The 24,163-nt window shown below is 55.0% G+C and overlaps 1 protein-coding gene and 1 non-coding gene across 6 annotated transcripts in view; both read right to left on the reverse strand.

The window, feature by feature from the left end:
- Nucleotides 1–7,681: 7,681 nt before the first annotated feature.
- AP1B1 (adaptor related protein complex 1 subunit beta 1) overlaps nt 7,682–24,163 on the reverse strand; it is a 55,032-nt gene continuing 38,550 nt past the window's right edge. Inside the window, exons 11-22 of one of the 5 annotated variants that reach the window (XM_035017310.1) lie at nt 21,778–21,876; nt 20,994–21,253; nt 19,957–20,158; nt 19,176–19,196; nt 18,478–18,621; nt 13,649–13,794; nt 11,708–11,837; nt 11,326–11,410; nt 10,514–10,600; nt 10,253–10,407; nt 9,565–9,573; nt 7,682–8,706 (exon numbers count right to left, since the gene is read on the reverse strand). In XM_035017310.1, the coding sequence (XP_034873201.1) occupies nt 8,632–8,706; nt 9,565–9,573; nt 10,253–10,407; nt 10,514–10,600; nt 11,326–11,410; nt 11,708–11,837; nt 13,649–13,794; nt 18,478–18,621; nt 19,176–19,196; nt 19,957–20,158; nt 20,994–21,253; nt 21,778–21,876 (1,413 nt within the window). In that variant the 3' untranslated portion in view covers nt 7,682–8,631. The remainder of the gene's footprint in view (nt 8,707–9,564; nt 9,574–10,252; nt 10,408–10,513; nt 10,601–11,325; nt 11,411–11,707; nt 11,838–13,648; nt 13,795–18,477; nt 18,622–19,175; nt 19,197–19,956; nt 20,159–20,993; nt 21,254–21,777; nt 21,877–24,163) is intronic. The other 4 variants (XM_035017309.1, XM_035017312.1, XM_035017311.1 and 1 more) reach the window with 4 other exon arrangements.
- Nucleotides 13,003–13,099, reverse strand: LOC118018726. The gene has a single exon (XR_004681472.1). It is a non-coding gene; the product is annotated as a small nucleolar RNA SNORD125 (small nucleolar RNA).

A 24,163-nucleotide genomic window follows, 5' to 3' on the forward strand; every position in this document is an offset into this window, starting at 1 on the left:
GAGCTAGTTCTGCATGTCCTTCCTCCGGAAAACCTTCCTTGCTTCACTTTCTGACAGAGTGCCTTACTGGGCAAGGCTTCTTCAGAACCAGCAAACAGAGCTGTGTGTGGGTGGGTGGGGGGCATCTCTGGGTCCCAGTGTGCTTTCTCAGTGCATGGTTTGCATGGTTTGGGAATGATGGAGGACACTGGACGGGGAATGTCCTAAAGCTCCTAAAAAGCCCTGCAGACCGCACAGGGGTGACCCATTCCCTAGGAAACTCGTGCGCCAGCACCCCTAGCAGCAGTCCCCGTTTAGCAAGGGCCTGTGAGGTCCCACGCCCTGACCCATAGCTGCATGCTCACTGAGGCCCAAGGGTGCAAAGGTTTTCCTGAGATTTCCCAGCAGGAGAGTGGTGGGGCGGGCACTGGAACCCGGACATTGAGCCATCAGGTCTGACTATCTGAGCAGCCCAGGGACCAGAGGGCCTTCAGGAAAAGATCAGTTGAAGCCTGTGACCCCGTGGGAAGGGACTTTGAGGAAGCCCCTTTCATTCGTGGCGACTGAGCCGAGCAGTGATGGGAGTGGGCCTCCCAGGTGCCAGGCTTCCCAAAGACTAGCAAGCCAGAGAACTTGGGCTGGGATGTGAATTTCTAAGTTTCCCTTGGCGGTCCCCTCACTCCTTCCCCAAGGAGAGGCAGCCGGAGTGCTGTCTGTTGCACCACGGCTCCCAGGCTCCTCACATGCTTCCCATTCGGTGCTCCAGAGAGCACTCATCAAGCATCCATACATCTGTTCCTGTGGAGCATAGGACCTGGTGCTGGGCCCATGGTGGCCAGGCTGGTTCCTGCCTGCCCTCTGTGGCTTGTGAAGGAGCCAGGCATGCAGCCAGGCACAGACAGATGGAAAGGCCTGGGGTCTCTGGGGCTGAGGTGACCCAGGGGAGGCACCAGCCTACTGAGGTTGGGGGCTTAGGAAAGGCCTAATGCCACACCTAAGCTGAGCCCTGAAGGGTTAAGCCACAGAAAGTGGGGTAGGCTGGGAGGCTGTTGGGAGGCCCTGGGCAGGGGCAGGGCAGGCACCGGGTGGAGAATCCTGAGCCCACAGCCTCCTGATGCCAGCCTGCTGAGCACCGCCCTTCCCTGCCACCTGTGCCCACACAGCTTCTCCCCAGCTGGCCTGATTCCAGCCCTTTCCTGGGGTCGAGCACCCTGGACTGCATCCAGCTCCCAGGAGCATTTGCTCTGGGCCCCATCCCGACCTTGCATCATGGTCTGTCCTGACCTTTATCACTTGTCCACAAGTCCACTTGTCCCAACAGTGACTCACCCCCTGAGCCCTGGATGGGGGGTACCCCTCTCTCAGATGCTTGGCATATAGTGTGGGTCCTTGGTCATCCTTATAATGCCACCCACTGAGTGTAGTGGGCAGCCTTTTGAAGGCCCTCAGGACACGAGGAGGCAGCACAGAGTGGGGCTGAGTTTGAGGTCTCCTCCCAGGAGTGTGTAATCTGTGCAAATTACTTAAACTCCCTAAGCCTGTTTCCCTCTCCATAATGGGATAACAATGGTCTTGACTTCACACAGTTGTGGGAGGAGATGAGATAAAACGGAGAAAAAAACAAGATAATTTAGTAAGGTGGGAGGGGTAAAAGACTTGTACATATAAAACAATTTCATTTTTATATGCAAATAGCTACTAGTTACAAAACAACGGAGGGACATGTGTGTCTACATGGGTAAGTGTGCACACAAATATTTCCCAGCTCTGTCTGCTGAGAGGTCCTAGAAGTGCTAGCCCAGGAGCCACAAACACACCCAGCACTTAGATCTTGGTTTCTAAGGCCACTCGCCAATGAAAGGCACCATGCTCCTTGGAGAAATGGCTGATGCTAGGGTTGGGGCAGGACAAATACAAGATGAGCCTGGAGCATCTTGTAATGCCAGAAAGCAAGGGAAGCCGCAAAGTAACGGAAGGATGGGCCACATCAAAGGGACGCAGAGGCTACCCGAAAGAGCTCCCAATGGCCAAATTGGAACAATGTATGCAACAAAATAAATAATGCACTTTTGGATTAAATCCAAATTGGAAAATAAATATCCATTAGTCCAGACTGATATAAATGACTGAATTAATAAATAAATATGGGAGAAGAAACCAATTCTTTCCTACAGAAGGATTTCAAGTCATTCTGTAGCTACTCCCTGCCCCCACAATCCTTCCCAAGTGTAGGCTGCACTTAGTGACTTGCTTCTAAAGAACAGACTAGGGGAAGGGGAAGAGAGTAACTCCACAGTGGAGAAAGCTGGAAACACGACCTTGGCCAAGTGATCAGGCTAACGTGACAGTGATAGACCGATGTTGTGTGCCCCTGATCTGATGTAACAAAGAAGGGCAACTCTCTGGTCTTAAACCCACAACCCCGTCTAACCACGAGAAAAACATCAGACAGACCGAAATTGAGGGCTAGTCTACAACATACCCCACCAGTACTCCTTGAAATTGTCAAGGTCAGGAAAAAACAAAGTCTGAGAAACTGTCACAGATTAGAGGAGCCTGAGGAGACATGACAACCACATGGAATGTGGGATCTGGGAACAGAATGAGGACATGAGTGGGTAAACTAGTCAAATCTGAATAAAGTCTGGAGTTTAGTTTACAAATTATATATTACATAACTTATTTTATAAATATATATTATTCTTTTTTTAAAAAAAGATTTTGACAGAGAGTATGAGCAGTGGGAGCAGCAGGTAGAAGGAGAAGCAGGCTCCCCACTGAGCAGGGAGCCTGATGCGGGACTCCATCCTGTGACTCTGGGATCATGACCTGAGCCGAAGGCAGTCGCTTAACCAACTGAACCATCCACGCACCCAAGGACAAACTAGTTTTAAAGTTCAACTGGGACAAAGAGGGTGAATAAGAGGGCACTATAAATATAGAAATATAAAGGTACAATACTTTTTTTAAAAAATGCAGTGGCCAATGAATAGACAAAATTCTCTGCGGCAGAACAGGGTCCACAAAAGCACTCATATACATATGGAAATGTAATACATGTTACAAATGACATTTCAGCTCTGTGGGGAAAAGATGAATTACTCAGTGAATGGTGTGGAGACAACTGGGTAACCATCTGGGAAAAGAGAAAGTTGGATCCCTACCTTGTCCCTAACATAAAGCCCAGATGGAACAGGATTGAAATGCACAAATGAAGATCAGACAAGCACCAGATCAGGCAAGTATAAAAGAGATTAAAGAAAGATAGCATACAAAAACAATTTCGGCATGGTAAAGTAAAAGACTGTAACAAAATGGGGAGAAATAATGACAGATCAATAAGAAGAGGACCAATAATTATACAAATGGGCAAAAAATATGAAATATGAATATGAAGCAGCTCACAGAATGGACATGCAGGGGCACCTGGATGGCTCAGTCAGTTAAGCATCTGACTCTTGATCTCAGCTCAGGTCATGATCTCAGGGTTGTGAGATCAAGCCCTACATCAGGCTCTGCACTCAGTGCAGTCTGCTTGAGATTCTCTCTCCCTCTCCCTCTGCCCCCAACCCCCACGCGTGCGCATTCACTCTCACTCTCAAATAAATCAATAAATAAAATCTTTTAAAAAAAGAGAATAGGGGGGTGCCTGGGTGGCTCAGTCGTTAGGCGTCTGCCTTCGGCTCGGGTCACGATTCCAGGGTCCTGGGATTGAGCCCCACATCGGGCTCCCCGCTCAGCGGGAAGCCTGCCTCTCCCTCTCCCACTCCCCCTGCTTGTGTTCCCTCTCTCACTGTGTCTCTCTCTGTCAAATAAATAAATAAAATCTTAAAAAAAAAAGAGAATAGGACATGCAAATGGCTGCAAACACACAAAAGGAGGCACATTGAAAACACAGTAAGCGAGGCGCCTGGGTGGCTGTCATTAAGCGTCTGACTTCGGCTCAAGTCATGGTCCCAGGGTCCTGGGATCGAGCCCCGCATCGGGCTCTCTGCTCGGCGGGAAGCCTGCTTCTCCCTCTCCCACTCCCCCCCGCTTGTGTTCCCTCTCTCGCTATATCTGTCAAATAAATAAAATCTTAAAAAAAAAAAAAGAAAACAGTAAAGTACCACTCTTCACCATCAGTTTGGCACACATCTGTACACTGGGTTGTCTGTGACGGTATGGGGGAACGGAGGCATCTCACTCCTGGCTGGCAGGAATGTAAATTGGAGAATTTTTAGCAAGAGCTATCAAAATTATGAGCGCACCTACCTTTGACCCAGCAACTTGTGCCTGAGGAATTTATCCATGTATGAAAGTGAATATTCGGGCGCCTGGGTGGCTCAGTCGGTTGAGCGACTGCCTTCGGCTCAGGTCATGATCCCGGAATCCCGGGATCGAGTCCCGCATCGGGCTCCCTGCTTGGCGGGGAGTCTGCTTCTCCCTCTGACCCTCCCCCTTCTCATGTGCTCTCTCTCTCTCTCTCTCATTCTTTCTCTGTCAAATAATAAATAAAAAAATCTTAAAAAAAAAAAAAGAATATTCTTTGCAGTATTACTCGTACTAGCAACACCCAAGACCAACTCAATGGGCATTGTGGGGCTTCTGCTTTGGGATAGTACCTCCATTCGATGGAAAACCACACAGCCATTATAAAAAGGCATGAGGACCCTCTCTGTAATGGGCTGATAATCTAGAAGTCTCCAACATAGAATATAGTGCAGATCGGGGTGTATTCTATGCTACCCATTGTGTATAAAAGGGGAAAAAGCCGTATTAGACATCTTTGAGTCTCTTTGGAAGGTAACATTGGTTCCTTTGCAGAGAGGAATGAGGAGTAGGATTTTTCACTTCTTTTTTTGCCTTTTGGATTTTGAGCCATGTGAATACATTGCCTTCTCAAAACAAGAAGTACGATTTAAAACAGAAAATGCTATACTCTCCGGTCTAGCAATTCTGGAGCTAGATCCTACAGCTACATCTGTTGCCCATGAGCAAGGGCGTATGTAGGCAGATATTTACTGCACTGTTGCTTGGACTCACAGAAGATGGAAACAGCCCGAATGTCCATCCATAGGCACCAGCTAATGGCAACCTGTTCACACAAGAAATTCTGAGGTGGGTCTGTTTATACTGATAGGTTAAGAAAAGCAAAGTGCTGGTAGTATCTGGAATGTGCTGCCATTTGTTTGGTAAATATCTCTGTGGATCTGCTTCTAATCTAATACAGAATATTCCTGAAAAAAAAAAAAACCAAATCTAGCAACAAAGTTTGCCTCTAGGGAGAAAAACTAAGAACTGAGGAAGGGTGGGAGGGATCTTTTGTGTGGCTTATCTTTTACCAATGGTCCAGAATCTAGCCCTCTCCATAGGAAAAAAAATTTTAAAAAGCAAACCACTAGCTGAAGATAAAGAAAAGAAAATGAGGTCACCCCACAGGCCTTAGCCCAGTGTCTGGCACACAGGGAACCCCTCAGGCTCCTGGCTGAATTCCCTGACTGGCTGGGAAGGCTCAGAACCTCGGCAGGATGCTAAGGCTCCCGAGAGGTGTCAGGCCCTGAGGGGGCAGGCCCGAGCACGTCAGGACCAGGCAGTGTGACCTGAGGAGAGAGAAGAGGCACATGATGGGTCCTCAGTAAGGTGGGGGGAAACAGGGAAGCCAAAGGGTACAGAGTTGGGACTGACTGGCTATCCCCTAAAGCACGTCTCCTAAAAGCCTGGGCCTTAATGGTGCCCCTGGATGCTTGTTTTTCTGATGCAGTGATGTGGGAAGGCCCAGGCTTGGGGAACTGGGAGTGAGCATGCTCTCTGCCTCGGTTTCTTTTTTTTTTTAGATTTTATTTATTTGAGGGGTGCTTGGGTGGCTCAGTTTGTTAAGTGTCTGCCTTCGGCTCAGGTCATGATTTCAGAGTCCTGGGATTGACCCTGGCATTGGGCTCCCTGCTCAGCGGGGAGGCTGCTTCTCCCTCTGCCGCTTCCCCTGCTTCTGCTCTCTGACAAATAAATTTTAAAAATTAAAAAAAAAAAAAGACTTTATCTGAGAGAGAGAGACAGACAGACAGAGCATGAGCAGAGGGGAGGGGCAGAAGGAGAGGGAGAAGCAGACTCCCTGCTGAGGAGGAAGCCTGACCTGGAACTTGATCCCAGGACCTGGAGATCATGACCGGAGCCTTCATCATGACCGGAGCCGAAGGCAGATGCTTTAATCGACTGAGCCACCCAGGCGCCCCACTCTCTGCAAGTGTTAAGACTCTGCTGGGTCCCATCATGCCAGGTGCCCTGTGAGTGGATGAAAGGCACAATCATGGTCAGGTCCTGCCCACAATGGTCTGAGGCCTGAGCACAGCTTTACACGAGGGCAAACCCCAGGTGCTCCATTGGAGCAGGCCAGACTTTCTCCTCACCCCCAGCCACGTGGTCCTGGACCTGTTCACCCAACACCACTCCACTGCGGACAGCTTTTCCTGCACAACTCCGCCCTCGGTGGTAGAGGGGTGGGGAGCCGTGACCCTGGCAGTGCACGCACAGGGCTCTTGGGTGGGAGCCAGGCCCCCTAGCAGTCAGGAGCAACAGGTGACAATGCAGGCCAGGGCGAAAGTCTCCTCAAGGGCTCCAAACCCCTCTCCTCTAGTCCACAGCCGGCGGTACTCCAGATGCATCAGTGAAGGGTCTTCTGAGCCCTGGACTTGCAGGTAAACTGAAACCTGGATTGTGCCATCAAGGGATTTGGTTGGCTCTAGACTTTTCAGCTCCGGGGGTCAGAGGTGGGGCAGTGGAGGGCCAGGTACTCCGGCTGATGCGCTCTTCTTTCAGCCCCCCAGCGCTAGAAGGCAGCAGTGGGTCAGAAGTGGGCAGTGCAGGGAAGAGCTGGGCTGAAATGGGGTGAGGGCACCCAGGCTGCTCCTCCCTTAGAGGCAGGCTGAAGGTCCCAGGGCCACCAGGCACTGAGAACCACAGGCAGCTTTGCCATCGGGGCCCTGCCCAGGGTCTGGCTGCCCTCCCCTGGGATCCAGGCCAACGCCAGCACTGGGCCACAGGGGATGTCCTTGGTGGCAGCTGGGTGGGCACCAGCTTAGTAGCCCCACTCAGCCGGCTGCAGATTCAGGGTGGAGAGGAGCCTGCCCAGACAGGCCTGGTGCCCCGCCTACCCGACCATTCCCTCTCTCCTGCAAAGACCCCCCCACCAGAGTACCTCCCCTCGGCTCCTAGGAGCCTTCGTGATGGCAGGGAGTGGAGGAAAACCAAAACAGAAGTCAGCCCTCTCGGCCAACATCAAAAGGCGAGACAGCTGGGTGGAGTTCCGAACAAGGGCAGGAGCGGTGCCTGGGAGACCAGCAGGCCTCAGAGGTCTGTTTTTAAGGACAGGGTAGAGGGAAAGGCGCTGTCCTCAGAGTGCCAGGGGAGGGGCTAAGCACACAGCTCGAGCCCTTGATCCTGGACCCAGGACCCCACCCACAAGAGCCTCAGGACCTGACACACCGGCCAGGGACACACTTGATGTCATCATTTTTATTCACTTTCTCTTTTTGAAAATAAGAGTAAACATACATTATATATACGTGTGTGTATATTATGTATACTGTAGTATACATATATACGTATATGTATGTGTATGTATGTATACTATGAATATTACAGTTACTGCAGGGATCAGAAAACAATCCTCCACCACTTGGAGGCAATTTTCAGTTCTGACATTTAGTGGAGGGGGAAAAAAGTGTCCGTGATTGCCAAAAGCAGAATCTTTCTTTATTATTAAACAGCAGTACAGGAAAACCTAATGCTCTGTCCGACACAACTGAAATCTGGGAGGCCACGGGGAGGGCAGCAGACACTAAGGAGAAACCCCAAAGAAACCCCAGATGGGAAGCACCCCGCTCACCCACGTGCCCCATCCCTCAGTCCTGTCTCTGCTCCAGGAACACAGGGGACGCCAAGGACTATATTGTAGGCAGTCACCATCTTCAGGGGCAAGAGGAATGGGGTGAGTGGGTATGTGCAACTGCCGGGGAGCAGAAGCCTGGGCCGAAGCTTTGGACGTTTCTGCCCATCTTGCCCGTATGGGTCAGTGCTCAGGAGGCTGAGGCCCGACTGGCACAACCACAAGGGCCCAGCCTGGGTGGATGCAGAGAGGGAGGGTAGGGGTGTAGGCCCCAGGAGCCCCAGACCCGACAGAGGGGCTCTCCTGGCACACCAAGGGACTCTCCACACACACCAGGACAGCCTGGCCCGAGAGCGGGCATGGGGAGGCCCTCTAACACTGACCCAAGAGAGACTGAGGGGCGGGGGCTTCATGAGAAGCCAGGAGCCCGAGGAGGGAGCCACACAGTCACCCTTCAGGCATTGGTCTGAAAAAGGAAGAGAAGAACCCTGGGTCTGCCTGATCAGCTTCTGTGGCCTCTCTGGCTCTATTTCCTTTGGTCCCCTCCTCACCTGACCCTGTCAGCAGCAACGGAAGAGGGGAGTCCCCGAGCACAGGGGTACACTGAGATTTCACTCCAGGAGGAATGCTGCCCTGCCCTGAGGACCCACGCGGGCCCAGCAGTCAGGACCAGGGAACTCCATGGTGGCCAGGAGCCTTGCTCAGCCTCTCCAGAAAGGAGGTGCTGCCACTCCCAGGGACTCCTTGTTGGGGCTGGCAGAAGGCTGGGGTGGGCAATGGATGGGGCCTCAGTTCTTGAGGATGGTCTCGTAGGCTTGGAACACGTGTTGGGACACCTCTGGCGCTCGACATTTCAGGGACAGCTGCAGAGGGAGAGAGGTCAGGGGATGGAGAGGGCTCAAAATTCCCCAGGCTCCTCTCTGGGGCTGGGAAGGAACCCAGGGAGGGAGGAGAGAGCAAGAGCCAGATGGAAGAGTGTGGTGCGCACACGTGGCCTGCTGGTGGCGTGGCTGGGACAGCTGTGTAGTAAAGCGGAGGGGGTGGCTGCCACGGCCAGCTGAGTGTGGACCAAATATACTCGCAGCCCACACACCTGCCGTCAGCCCAGCCCCCGTGGGCCTCGCAGCATGAATCATGAGCTGGTGGCCGGCGGGGAGGGCCCGGTCCCCGGCCCACAGAGCTGCTGGGGCCCCTTCTCCCCGGGAAAGCCTGGGGTCTCCGAGGAGGTATGGGGGCTGAGAGAGCGCTGGCCTCTGCTTGGAGAGATGGGGGCAGGGGCACCGGGGAGTCTTCCTGGGTTCCGGCACATGCGGTGTTGCCGCAGTGGGAGCCGAAGGGCGGGCAGAGGAGAAGCAAGTGCCACCAGCACTTCTGCCCAAATCACTGCTGCCCCAGGGGGTGATGAGGAAGGGGAGGAGTGCATGGCGCTCCGGAAGCCGGCATGGCCCTGCGAGGCCCCGATCTCCTCTGAAGGGCTGTGTGTGTGCTGTGCGTGCTGGAAAGTGGGAGTACCAGCTCCTCAATCGGGTTCACCTGGTTGGGAAGCTCTGGGGTGCTCCGTGCCTGCGGCCTGCACGCATGGCTGCCCGGCTTTGGGGAGCAGCAGGGGGAGGCGGGGCTAGGAGAGGCAGAGTGCACTGGAGCCAGGCCAGGAGATGGGCTGTGCAAGTGTGGCTGGGGAGGGTGGAGGGGAAAGAGGAAGAGAAGAGCAATCTGCTAACCTCCAGGTCCTGCACCACGGGCACCAGCAGGGAAGGTGGGCATGCAGCAACCAAACACAGGGAGATGGAAGTTACCACCGCCGAAGCCACTGCCGCAGCCCCCACCCCACCTCAGAGCCAGCGCCGCCAGCAGGGCCCGGGGAGCAGCGTCTGGAGGGCCACGCCTGCCAGAGACCAGGGTGCAGGGGGAGAAGCAAAGCCCGGCGCTCTCTGGGGCCTGAACAGCAGCACGGCCGCCAGGACAACCACGCACTCTGTGGAAGCCATGTCCTGACTGCGGTCTGACACAAAGGCCGGGAAGGACACGGTGCTCGCTGGCAGCACCCTCCCAGGCAGGCCCTCGGGCAAGGGAAGAGCGGGAGGAGGGCCAGGGCCTGGGCCCAGCAGTGCCATTTCCCAGTCAGGTGGGCCCTGGGCCATCTGGGCCACCTCACGGGGCCCTACTGTATAGAATTTCCTAGTCCAGCTGTTTGGTGACACAGTTTGGTGTCTTATCTGGGTAACCTGATGGGACTGAGTTGGAAGCGAGGGTCAGAATTCTGATGCTCATTCATGTCAGGTTCAACTGGGTTAGAGCACACCCCATCAGACTGACCCCTGGTCCGGGAAGGAGACAGGGAAGGAGAGGCTGCCCGGAACATGAAGGTAGACACGCCAGGGCTGGCAGGGCAGGAGCGGGGACCCTCACCGTGAAGCTGGGGTTGCCCGGCTGGATACGCAGCTCCGCCAGCACCCAGATGCCGTTGGTCAGCTTCAGGGACTGGTAGAGCATGTCCTGGCCCTCCACGTTCCTCTTGGCGACCGTGAAGATGTTGCTGCTCTGTAGCCTGCTGCTCACAGCCTCTGAGAGTGAGAAGGGCCCCCAGTCAGCGGTGGGAGAGGGCCGGGGGTACAGGTGAGGGGCAGTGTGGGCAGGGTGGGAAGGCGGGGGAGGGCTGGAGAGTCCTACCCGCATTGAGGGGGCAGTCTCTGATCTGGAACTGGGCTTCATTTTCATTGGGAATGTCCTTCCACGTGGCCAGGAACATCTGCCGGTCTGCGGGGGGCCAATGTAGAAAGCAGGACCCTGATAAACCTGGGGCCCCACTCAATAACATCCAGCAAGAAATGGGTCTTTTGGGGGTGCCAACTTGAAGCCGAAGACAGGCATTAGCTCTGTCATGGCCCCCTCCTGTTTCCCTGAACAAACCTTCAGCTCTGTGAGAGCGGCCACCAGGGCTGCTCCCAAAAGATCCTGGGCTTCCTCCTCCCCGCCTTGGGCCTTAAATCTTCCTTCCCAGTACCCACATATGCACTCCCACCTGCTCTGGCCCAAGCAGCCTGCTCGTTAATCACAGCCTGTGTCACAGGGCTTCTGTGGTGACCAAGAGGTGACGTGGGCAAAGGCCTTTGCTCAGCTCTGAGCCGGCAGCCCTCCTGGCATGGGGATGAGTCTTCTTAGGGGTTCCAAGCAGCGCACAGGAGATGGACATCGAGTGTGACATGGTCTGGGCTCCCCAGCTCGGGGGGCCGTGGGAGGACTGTCTAAGGACTATGGGCAAGGTGGAGGGGCGGGCAGAGCAGAATTCAGGAGTGACACAGCTCCTGCATGGCATGGCCCCCACTGCGGGACAGAGCTGGCCACACAACACCCAGCGGTCCTTGATGGAGGTGTGACCCTCGCCTCAGGCTGTGCAGAGGGGCCAGCAACTCACAGACTCCATCGTGGGGCCAAGCCAATCATTATATTCCAGGGACTCTCGGGGCACCCTCAGGACTCACCCATCTTCCCATCCTCCACAAAGAGGATGTGCAGTGGGTACAAAGTGCTGAAGTAGAAGACGTCAATGTTGTTCTTCACAGCCACCTAGGAACAAGGCCACCCAATCGGTCCCTGATGCTTGATACCACCTGTGAAGCCCCAGGAAGGGCCTGCTCCCTGTGCCTCCACCTGAGCAGGTTCCCTCACGCACCTTCTCTGGTAACCACGCCCCTCCGTCCCCTCGGATCAGGTCTCCCCTGCCAGATCTCTGGCAAAGAGCACAGCTCCAAAGACACACCCCTTTGCCAACAAAGGCCAGGCCCCGGACCCCTCCAGAAGGCTCCTCCCCTGTGGTAGGTGGGCAGCTAAGGAGTGGGGTGCTTAGCCCTGCCTGGAACACACCTGGAGGTTGTTCAGAGGCTCCATCTTCATGACCGAGCCCACCGTGTTGAGAGGCAGGGATATCTCCACAGTCTGGTTGGGGCTGAGTGGTGCGTGCACCTGGAGGGGGGCAGCAGGGGCCAGGCCGAAGCTGGGGAGAGAGAAGCCCCCGCGGGAATGGCAGGGGGAGCAGGTGCTGACGTGGGATGGGTGGGCTCCTCAGGCTCCAGAGCTAGGGCAGCAGTTGGCAAGAAGCCTCTCCAGTAAGCTGGCGTCACCTGAGCTCTAGGCCCAGGATAGATGGACAAGTTCCTGATCCCCACTCTCAGTGGCTGTGTGGACAGGAAGAATGAGCCCTGGGCCAGCTGTAGGCCTAAGGCCATCTCGGCTCCACTTTCTCTTCTGGGCTTCACACCGAGCAGGCCCAGGTGAGCATGGCCTTGCTCTGTCCTGCACTTGAGAAGCTCCAGCTAATATCAGGGGCCTGAACTATAAGCTGCTTCTAAATGAAGACTCTGAATGCCCAAGTTTCTGCTACCAATCCCCATCTTCCAAGAAGGATGTGACCATCCCAAGCGAGACACCAGGTTTTACTGTCTGGGCTAGAACTGGCCAGAGATTCAGGAAAGCCCTACTTCTTAGTAAAGCAACACGTAGGTAAATCAGGAGGGGAGGATCCCCAGGAGCATGACACACAGGACCATAAAGCAACAGCTCACTGTACCCAGGTTGGGCATTTGATATTATACCAACTCCTACCCTCATAAAAACAGAGAGAGGTATACATTCTCTCATCTTCCAAGACATGGAAACTTGGAGGGGCAGGCCTGTGTTCAGACCCTATGGGATGAGTAGCACTGCTGAGATCCAGAGCTTGAGCTGCCTGACCTGGCCTGCACTCTGCTCACGATGGGAATCAGACCTGCCTGGGACATGGTGGGAGACGATGTGGGGAACCCCAGGCCTCTGTGGTGGCCCGCTCTTCAGGCTTTCCTGGAAGATTCCCCAGAGCCTGCTGTGTGATCCTGGGCAAGGCATTGGTCCTCTCTGAGCCCAGGTGTCATTATCTACTGAAAAGGGAAAAATGGCATTGACCTCACTGGGCTGTCAAGTAGCTCAAAATAAGATAATACTTCTAAAGTCCTCGGCACAGGGCCTGCCACCTAGGGCGTTGTCAGCACGCTCTAAGTCTGTTGTGAGTAATCGTCGAGACTTCCCCTTGGAACCTGGAGTGCTTCTATGAACTCTAGGGCCATCTGATGGTAAGTAGCAGAGCTGACAGAGGGTCAGGACCCACCGGCCTGAGGGCTCTCCCTGAGGAAGCAGCCCCTTCAGTCAACTTCTTAGAGGCTCAGTTTGCTCATCACTAGAGCCGCTCAGGAAGAAGAATCATCAGGAGAGGCTGCTTGGGTCCCCCAGAGAGCCCTGGCCTAGCTGGCCTGGTCCATGAAGACTGCAACGGTACCAGAGAGGAAACCTTCCCCAGGACCTCCAGAGCAGGGGACCTAGTGGGGTGAGGAGCCCAGAGCAGCACCACTCCCAGAGGCCCCGTCTGATGGTTTAAACCTGTGTCACAGGGGCTGGCTGGGAGGCAGGCCCACTCCCCATCAGCGCTCTTAGAGCTAGGCCCTGAGGTGGCAGCAACTTAGGCCTGGAGAGGAAGCTCCATCCTGTCATGTGGGGTGTTTGCCGAAGGCGGGCTCCTAGTCTGGAGCTGCGGATTTTTGTCAGCAAACGCTCTTTGAGCAGTGGAGGAAGGCGAAAATAAGGGGAGACAACCTACCCCTCTGCCTGGTACTTTGGAGTCCACATAAAGAGGTCATGGGGAAGGGAAAAAAATCATTGCTTTAGAGAGTTTTGGCCTGAGATGCAGTTGTGAGGCACCAGAACCCCCAGAGCTCTTGGCCCCTGCCTGCGGTCACCAGCAAGGGCTCTCGTCACACTGGCCTTGGGAGCGCTCACCTGTTGCGGTTAAACTGGATGGCAAAGTCAGTCATGACCTGTAGGGCCTTGTTGGTCAGCTGCAGGTCCATGGAGATGGAGCCCACCTGGCGGGTGAAGGTACCTGAAATCTCCAACCCCTTGGCCTTCATGGCTGGAAGCCACACCTGGGAAGACAGTGGAGAGGAGGCTTGTGTTTGCCACTTCCCTAAAAGTTAACAGCCCACCTGAGGTGATCCACCCCCCAGCCAACTCTTCTCCTTTACCGTTTTCTCTCCCTCTCCTTTAGGGGCCTCCCAGATTGACCACACCTGCCTTTACCACTAGGAGATGGCCATGTGGATCTTGGGATGAGAGGAACAATCCTGCATGGCCTACGCAGGGCCACCACCACAGTGTGGCTGTGTATCTGAGCAGCGTGGTATAGAGAGGTGCTTGCTATGCCCAAGGGATGACGTGAGTCTTCAGAGGTCCAAGAAGGAACACTCAGTAAGTAGTGGTGACAAAGGTGATGAGGTAAGCGGGCCCAGCCAGCCTCCTGAAGAGCCAAGTAGAGTCAAGAGGAGCCCAAGGGCATCCAGGGCCTCAGCCAGAGCCCGAGGCCTCCCTGGCTGTCACAGTCTGTCCTCTCCTCACAGAAGGCAGGGCTGGCCTTTTCGTTGTAGAAACTGGGCTCACCAAGGACAGTACCTAAGAGAACCTCTTGCCTGGCAGGCCCTCTGCTGCTTGGTTGTCACAGCAGTCTCAGCTCAAGAGCTGCCTCCTTTGGGAAGCCCGCACCTAGGTTCCTCCCTACATCCACGCTACCATGACGTTTTAGCAGATAAATGCGAGCCTGTGTGTCTGTCTCCCCTGCACCCAGTCAGCTCTTTGAGGGAAGGGCTCTGCGTCCTTGGCTTAGAGCTTGCTGTGGCACGGGCATTCGGGCAGTGTTTGCAGAGAGAAACAGCTTGAATTAAAGCCCCAGCCATGAAGGACATCCGCAGGCGTCATCCAGGGCCATGCAAATGCCTCTGAGGCCCTTATTCTCTCAGATCCCTCACAGCCCACCGCCCCCCCGCCAGAGGTCAAAAGGCCCAGGCCTCCTCGAGAGCTGCCCATGTGTCGGCGAACGTCTCACCATCTCTCAAGGTGCCAACACCAGGAACCTCAGAGCTGTCTGGGTCCCCACCCTCAGCCGACCCCCAAGCCCCATCCCACAGTCACGCAGCCCGGGCCCGTCCCCACCACCTCCTCCATCTGCCGCCAGGGCCTCTGCTTCTCTCAGCAGGCAGCATGTGCGTCAGAGTCAGAGTCCACCAGGTAAGACAGCAGCCCCCGGGGCACCCCAATCCCTCCCCCTGCTCTGCACAGCAGCTCGTCATCTTCTAAAGTGCGAATCTGGGGGCGCCTGGCAGACTCTTGAGCTCGGGGTCATGAGTCTGAGCCCCACATGGGGCAGAGAGATCACTTAAACCCCTCCAATGCTGTGACACTTCCACCGCCCACGGCCTCCATGTCCTGGCACCTGCCTCCGCCGGGCTTCGACTGAACCTGCTCCTCTGCCCCCTGCCCCCTGTCCCCTCTGTCTGGAAAGTGCTTCTGCAGGCCCACCCCCACCCCCACCGTACTCCCTAACCTGATCATCCTTTGTTTCCTTGGGACAAAGGTGTGAGGGCAGAATCACAGGGCTTCAGCCTCAGCTGAGACAGGCAAGCAGAGAGCTCCGAGCCCCCCCTCCACGGGCCACCTTTCACAGCTCTCGCAGAACTGCCTCTGTCACTGAGACTGGCTGCTGCCCGTGGGGACCTCTTTTCTCTTGGTCACCATGGCTTCACGGAGTCTAGCACAGGTCCTACTATGGAACTAACCCTCAATATTTACTGAAGGAGCCAAGGAAACGTCACCACCCACTGGTCCAAAGACATGAGGAACTCCCAAGCTCTTGCGCAGAAAAAGCCTCATTCCCTTGACCAGGAAGGTTGGAGAACACAGTTACCCCCACAGGTGTGGCGGGGAGAATGCACATGGGACAAACCATTCCAGGCAGTCACATGGCTAGGAAAACGTAGATGACACACCCACACCCCAGAGATTCCTGTGTCTAAGATAATGGGGAAAGTCCTGTGTTGTAAGAACTCCTCTTCCAGGCAGCCTGTCCTAAATTCCTCTGACCAGGTGATCCCCTAACCTCTCATTTCTAGCACTCACTGTTGGTTCACCCATCTGGGCCTCCACTAAGAAAAAGCAGCGATGGAGCGCATGGGTGGCTCAGTCGGTAAACGTCTGCCTTCGGCTCGGGTCATGATCCCAGGGTCCTGGGATTGAGCCCCGCATCAGGCTCCCTGCTCGGTGGGGAGCTTGCTTCTTCTCTCCCACTCCCCCTGTTTGTGTTCCTACTCTCGCTATGTCTCTCTCTGTCAAATAAATAAATAAATAAATTAAAAAAAATAAAATGAACACATACACAGAGGGCCAGCTCTGGACTTCATATTCCTGGCACCTCTGCAGTCCTGGCAAGGCCTGGTGCCCACAGGATTGCAGGAGTCTTTGCTGCTCTTCTGTCACTCAGTCCTGCCTTATGCCTGTTACATTGGGCTTTTAACACGTATGCGCTGGCCTCACGCACTGAGGCAGCCAGTCTGGGTAGTAATTAGTGATTCTGACAACCCAGGACACTAAGGCACACAGGACGTTCTCTAACACTGCGCAGCAAGACCATATCGGGATCAGGAGCGGGGGCTTTGGCGCCACCACCCTGCATTCAGTTTCGACTCCATCACTTAGCCGCTATGTGACCTTAGGCAAAAGCATTCAAGATCTGTCAACCGCAGAGCAGGGAGAACAGCGCCATGAGGCTTCTGGCGGGATTCAGGGGGGCGGCGACCCAGCCCCGCGCCTGCAGTCCCTGGCACATCGGCCCGGGGCTCTGGCCACCACCGCTGCAGGCGCGGCTGTCACACCTGGTGAGGCCAACGCAGGTGCCAGCTCATAGCTCCCCAGGCCCGAGAGCTCACCTCGCCCCTAAAGCCCAGCCACGTACTGCTCTGGGGAGGGGACCTTAGCAGAGAGAGAGGGGCTCTGTCTGGGAACGAAGTGGCAGACACAGTGTCTGCCCCAAGCCTTGAGGGAGTCAGGCCAGGTCCATGCCCTCTGGCAGCTTCCTTGAGGCTGAGGCTGTGGCCCACACTGCGCTCTCCTCAGTGCCAGGCCCACATGTTCCTGCCTCGCAAACCCAGCTCTCCTCCCTCTCCCTCACCCCTGGCCATCCCACTGCTGGGGCCAGCATCCCTCCTTCCCCACCAGCCCCCACATCCTGCCAGTTCCACCTCCCGAGGAGCTCTCCAGTGCAGCCTTTTGCCTCCGCCCTCAAAGGTGCCCTTGTCCAGGCGCCATCAGTACACAGGAGTTCCTCCCGGTCTCCTCACTGGGCAACTTACTTCTGTCCTAGCCCTTCCAACCTGCCTGCCACGGTGTAGCCAATGCAATCTCTCTCCAGTGCAAATCTGTTTCATCTCTCTTTAAAACCTTCTAACAGCTCCGCTGCACCAGGACTGAGAGAGACCCTCATGGACTGGCAATGTGGACCCTGCCAGTTTCTTCCCTCCCTAATCTCTCGTCTAGGTGGGAGTCTTGGGGAGTACCAGGCCTAGGCAGCACGGTGGGCATCGATGGGGCAAATGCAGGTGGCATAATGGTGGGATCAGGAATGCTGGACATGCTGCCGGAAGGACAACAGTCCCCTCAGTGAGCAACTCTCTTGCATCCCTGGAGTATGTCTTGCAGGGTTTCAACATAGCCTGAAATTGCTGGGAACCCAACTATGGTGAAAATCAAAGAAAGCCTGTTCTTTGTTTTATGGGCCCTTGACTGGGAGTCAGTCACCATTTCAGGAACTAAAGGCACCACTAGCCACATGGTTCACAGCACCTGAGCTACAAACGCTAGGTGTGGCCGTCGCAGTGACTCTATGCTCCTGCCAACACCCGACAACTTCATCAGATCTTCCAGGGCGGGTGTACCCAAGCCTTTACAATACTAAAATGTATCATTTCATTTTCTTCCCTTTGTGTCTCCTTTATGAAGTGCTGGCGTCTTACTAATTTTGAAGTGATACATATAGGTAGGCTGCACAGTCCACACATCTCCTTTGAGCACAGGAAACAAAGGACGCATTAGACAACGTCCATCATCAATAAGGGGCACCAGGTGGGACAGCCCTGAGAACTGCTGCTCCGACGAGATGGGACCTCTGCCAGTTCTGTGGGAGGTGCAGGCTCTCCCTCCCCTCCAGGCCTGGCCACAGGCTGTGATAGCCACCTGGAGCCTTCTCCCCACTTTCACCTAATTCTGACTTGATCCACAGGCCTGAGCTCCAGCAACCCTGCTCTGGGAGGTCTTCCCAGGCCCCCAGGACCAACCTAGCGTCTCTTCCCTGTGCTCCCAACAGCCCCTGGCTGCCCTCAGCATCGTGTTGGCAAACTGTTGCTCCTGGAGCCTATCCCTGTTGGCCTGAGCCGATTCCATGGAATGGGCCATTTAAGAAACCCAGACATCTGGGGCGCCTGGGTGGCTCAGTCGTTAAGCGTCTGCCTTCGGCTCAGGTCATGATCCCGGGGTCCTGGGATCGAGCCCCACATCGAGCCCCGCATCGAGCCCCGCATCGGGCTCCCCGCTCGGCGGGAAGCCTGCTTCTCCCTCTCTCACTCCCCCTGCTTGTGTTCCCTCTCTAGCTGTCTCTCTCTCTCTCTCTGTCAAATAAATAAAATAAAATCTTAAAAAAAAAAAAAAGAAAGAAAGAAAGAAACCCAGACATCAATGAGTGTCTAACTTCCCTCTGCTCCTGCCACGGAAGGAGGTGTGGTACTTACTGCTTTGGGGGCCACATATGACCCTGACAGCGTGCCCACGCCACTGGTCAGGTCAAAGAGGTCACTCAGGCCACTGCCCATGGATGCTCCTAGGTTGGCTGGGACTGCTGCTGCTGGGGGTGCCACAAAGTTGGAGCCCCCAATCTGAAAAGGAAGGGAAAGGGGTCAGAGGCAGGCATTAGAGGTGGGGACATCAGGGGCCCGGCATGAGTGGAGCAACCCGGCACTTCAGAAAATGGGACGGGGCAGGAGGGGGGGCTGCAGGGCTGTTGTCACACCAGCTTGAAGTTGCAGAGCTAAGACAGGATGACGGGGGTGGAAAAGAAAGACTGTGCCCTCCCATGACCTGCAAGCCTCCAGCCTTAGGGGTGACCTCTGGGAAAGGGCTGCGACACGGGTAAACTAACCCACAGCCCACTGATAAAAGGAGTACCCGAGACCACTGCTGAGAGGCTGTGCTAAGCAGACAGGAGCATACCCTCTAGGATGTCACAGAGGGCCCGTGGAAACTGAGAGCATGGGTGATTCTCGGGATGACAAGGCAACTTTGTGTTAGGGTACTGAGGATGGGACACTGGATAGAAGGCCATGGCTCAGCAGGGAGGGACTGCTCTGACATCATCCACCCCTTGGGATGCTGGGCCAGGACTCAGTAAGAGCAGAGACAAAGGCTTGGTGGCACAAGGGTTGAACCATACCCCTTCAGGCTCATCCCCCATCTCCAAGCAGAAGCAGGCAGGGTGAAGAGAACAGGCAGCCACATGCAGAGAGAAAAGCCAGGAAATAAGACAGAGACAAGAGAGAGAAGGAAAGAAAAGATTAGTCACTGCTGCTCCACTGAGAGGAGTCTGGGGCAAGATAGTGCCAGGCTTAAGGGAGGGCCTGGACCATCTCCATGAAGGGCACTACTTCTGGGGCTTCACTCCACCACCCACGTCTTGTGCCATGGACCTTCCTACCCTTTTCTATGTGATGTCTTGGGGACCTGAGCCAGAGATGGCCAAGTGACAGGGGCTCTGCTACCCCCTCCTGCTGGCTCTACCAGCTGCCTGAAGTCCCAGGGAGATAACCAGTCTAGTCTTAACCAGCCCCTTTCTACAGGGGAGAAGGGACTGTCCCTGACCTCTCATGGGCCTCTCAGGCCTCCTGGGCTGTTGCCCCAAGCTGGTGCAGGGTGTGAGAGTAAGTGGACACCGGTCTGGCTCCTCTAGCCCTATAGGCTCCAGATCTCTTGGGGCTCAGTGGCCCGGCAAGAGACTAAGTCCCGTGTCTGCCACATACTGTGCGCTCTTAGAGGGAAGGTCGCCTGAACTCTTAAAACCTCAGTTTTCTCCCCTTTACGTAGGGAGTGACACAGTCACCTTCGCAGACAGGTGTACCCTGAGGCCCTTGGTTGGTGAATGGCACAGACAGGGTGCTCAGTGATTGCTCCTCTGAAGGTCATTATCAATGTCATCCGGAGGGGGCCCCAGGACATACCAGGCTGTCGAGGCCTCCACCAAGAAGGTCCACAGCTCCCATCTGCACTGAGGAGGTGGCCAGGGGTGGGCCGCTCACCGGGGGGCCGAGGTCCAGGTTGAGGAGGTCACCCAGCAGGTCGCCCTGGGTGGGGATGACATCTGGCTGCTCACCAGAGGGCGCTCCGGCAGGGGCTGTCTCAGGGCTCTCTGTGCTCTCGCTCCTGTGACGACACAGGAGGGAGACAGTTAGTGGGGTGGGTGCTGGGCTGTTTCAGGGAGGTCAGAGTCCTCAGTCTCCAGTATAGGCACCTGGGTCTCCACACTGTTCCAGAAGGGCTGTCTACAGGCCCTCTCCTCTTCCCCTTTCCCATGCCTGATCCATCTTTTTGCCTCTCCAAGAGATCCAGCATCATGGGGGTGAGTCAAGGGAGGGGCCCTCTGTATTTCCACCACTCAGAGCACTCTAAAGACTGGATGCCTGGGCACCTAGGCCAAACCAACCACCAGGGGGTGGCAGAGGAGGCTGAGAAGAACAGGGCTCTGGAATTAGAATCGGGTCTGAGCCTAGCTGGGCTGGCTGTGGGATGCTGCTCCAGGCCCTCAAGCTCTCTATCCTTTTGTCCTTGTATGTTAAATGGGGATACCTCCTAGAGCTATTGTAAGGATCAAATGAGGCCACCTCTGTAGGTAGTAAACATTCATTAAAAAGTCACTAGAACGGGGGCGCCTGGGTGGCTCAGTAGGTTAAGCATCCGACTCTTGATTTCAGCTCAGGTCACATCTCAGGTAGTGGGATCGAGCCCCACATTAGGCTCCACGCTCACTATGAAGTCTGCTTGAGATTCTCTCTCCCTCTCCCTCTGCCCCTCCCCCCGCTCACGCTCTCTCTCTAAAATAAATAAATTGATTAATTAAAAAAAAAAAGTCACTAGAATGGTAATTTCCCTCAGACTCAGGCCTGGCCAGGGGTTACCACATCAGGCCTGAGTGCCTGGGCTAATGAACTGGAAAACTAGGTGGGAAGGCCCAGCCTGGACACTGGCCCACTTCACTCACGAGGCAGTGCGAGGTGGCAGGCTCTTGTGCACCACGCCCCGGCCCCCCTCCACAAAGGCACTGGGAGGCTTATGGTAGACAGACGCCAGGGTGCCAATGTAGCAGATGAGCTCGTCCAGCAGTGTGGGCTCAATGAGGTCTGTCTCTTCAGAGATGAGTGGCTTCTCAGCCAACACCACCTCCTTGGCAGCCACTGGGTCCGTGGAGAGCAGACGCCAGTAGATGTAGCCACGGTCCCGCAAGTCCGGGTTATCAGAGTCCTTAAGCAGTGGGAGGTGATGAGAAGCATATTAAACTCAGAGCAGAGCAATTAGCTGAGAAGGAAGGAGCTCCTCCCAAAACCCCATGACCCAGGCATGGTCACAGCACTGGCCGACGACACTGATTCTGAGAGTCCCATGAACCTGTCCCTAAACATGGCCTGGCCCCTCAATTTCCTCCCTTAGCCCAGAGTTAAACAGTACATTCCCACTCCTGTCCCCACTCCTCACTCCCCTCCAAAGTCTGCCCTCCCTGTCCTACAAATCCTCTGGTTCTCCTGGACCTCCCTCCCCTCTTTTGTTTGCAGTCTGTCTCAACTTCACCACCTGACCCACTCCATCTTGATTTATCTGTGACTGAGTTCCCTGAGCAGAAATCCTGGATCACTCTAGGGCCAATCCCCCAGTGAGGCCAGTCTTAGGGGCAGGACCTTGGCACAAAGGTCTGGCTGGCTCCTTGGACCAAAGTGCGCCCTGTGGAGTGAGACCTACATGGGGCGCAGCAGAGAGGCTGGGGCACTGACCTGAGTGGCCAAGCTGAGGACCTGCTGCACCAGCTCCTGGGTCTCTGTAGGCTTCTTCAGAAACAGTTTCACGATGGCTGTCAGTAGCTGCAGCTGGACCTGCGGGAAGACAGAGAGGTGACAAGGAAGAAGTAACAAGGGCTTCATGTGGGGATGGGAGGAAACCAAATGAGGCCTTAAAAGACGGAGGAGGGCATTTTTCAAAGGCCCTGGAAGCTGAGAGCAGCTTTCCTAGGTTTGCAGTTGGCCACAGCACAGACTAAGGCCAGGGGGCTGTCGGTAGTGCTGAGTAGGCTGGACCTTGGCATTACCACTCAGGAAGGAGCTGGCCACAACCATTTGGCAACCCTACCCTAAGGTCCCAGAAACCTGTCCGGGCGCCTAGCCTCACAGTGCCTTAAGGAGTTCGCAGCTTAAGAAGGCAACATGTGTAGCCGGTGTGCTTCTGAAAAGGACCATCTGTCAACAAGCGGAGATGGTGCCAGCGACGGATGGGCCAGGAGGGCCCACAGAGTCCGCCAGTCACTGAGGAGCAGGGCTTCTACCAGAAGGTGGGAACCACTCCTGCCCAGCCTTCGTCTCTCACCCTGCTGCTGCTGCCTTCACCCGATCATGGGTTCTGCTGCCCTCAGCCTGGCCAACATCTTCTCACCCCTCGGAGCTCATGCTGTCCCCAGCACCCCCACACTTCTGCAGCCTCCTGTACTCCCTCATCAGCACTGCCCCACAGTATTAGAAATGCTTTCCAGCCACCAGCCTGTCCTGTGAAGACAGCCCTCTGAGGGCAGAGATCATGCCTGTCACAGCTGTAGCCCTGGTTACTGCTCTATCGAGTGTCCAGTGCAGGTACTTGCTAACTCAAAAAACATCTCTGAAAGAACAATTCTCTGCACATAGTCCTTCCTTAGCCACATCTCACTTTTGCCAGTCCTGGGACAAGAGGGCAGCCTGAGGCTCCTGAGCCAGGGCTGTGCCAGGGACAGGCCTGTGGCAGGAGGGAAGGAACTGGGCGTGGTCAGCAGGATGAAGGTACAGAGTGGGCTGATAGCAGGAGGCAAGATGGAGGAGATGTGGTCTGTTTCTGGAATCAAGCAATCCAGAGTCCTTGTCATTTAGTTACACGTGGGCCAACAATAGAGGAGCAGTAGGCTGGCTACTGTCAGGGTAGGGGGCAGCCCAGGGACTAGCGTCTAGAACCTGGCTACAGCCCCTGGCCAGGGAGTCCAGGGGAAGCCATTTATCCTCATTTGGTGGGAAGAAGGGTGGCCTGCTTCAGGAGGTTCTTGTGAGCTCACAAAATCACAACTTATGACTGCTGACTTTGAAGCCAGAGTTACATCACACCTCATTTGAACGTGACTCTGGACAAGTCATACAACTTCTCTGAGTCCGCTTCCGCATCTATAATGTCAGTATAAATACCTCACAGGTTTAATGGAAGAGTCCATGAGACAAGAACTGTAAACAACCTGCTCAATACACAACACCTGTCACCATGGCCATCAATATCACCACAGCCAGCACACGGATTCTTTCCTGAGTCCTCCTCAACCCAGGTCAGCTGGCTGCCTGGCATCATTCATTACTGTCGGGTTTGGGCCACCAGCCCGAGTCCTCCTACTCCTCACCAACACACTGACACCCCGCATGTTAGCCTGCATGTTCAAGGCAACCCTCCTGCCATGATGCCACTGCCCCTGCCATCCAGACGGGTGAGACGAATGCTGGACTGACATACCACCCTAGGCAAGAGTTTCTGAGCTCCCTGTCCATGGCTGGAGAGGCCTAGTAGCCCAGGACAAGGGGACTCAAAGAGACAATCTAAAGTTCGTTCCCTGGGGCGCCTGTGGCTCAGTTGGTTGAATGTACAACTCTTGATCTCGGTTCAGGTCTTGATCTCAGGGTCATAAGTTCAAGCCCCGTGTTTGGCTCCATGCCCAATAAATATAATAATAAATATATATATAAATAAAATATAAATAAATATAATAAATAAAGTTCCCAAACTGCAAAGCACTAAACAAGTATTCTTATAAAAACTTTGAATGATGGGGCGCCTGGGTGGCTCAGCTGGTTAAGCATCTACCATTAGCTTGGGTCGTGATCCCATCGGGGAGCCTGCTTATCCCTCCCTCTGCTGCTACCCATGCTTGTGCTCTCTCACGCTGTCTCTCTCAAATAAACAGCAACAACAACAACAAACTTCGAATGGTGTTGTGAACCCAGGAGGCACAGGGAACTGGCCAGTGAATTAAAACCACCATCACCCCCCTTCCAGCAACCATGTGCAGAGCACTGGAGTGGCCAGTTTATACACATCATCCAATCAGCTTTGCAGCAACCCGCGCTGGAGACAAAGAAACTGGCTTGGCAAGTTTAAGTTGCT

The sequence above is a fragment of the Mirounga leonina genome, unplaced genomic scaffold (assembly GCF_011800145.1).
Source record: "Mirounga leonina isolate KUSES-001 unplaced genomic scaffold, KU_Mleo_1.0 Mir_171, whole genome shotgun sequence".
NCBI classification, from domain to species: Eukaryota; Metazoa; Chordata; class Mammalia; order Carnivora; family Phocidae; genus Mirounga; species Mirounga leonina.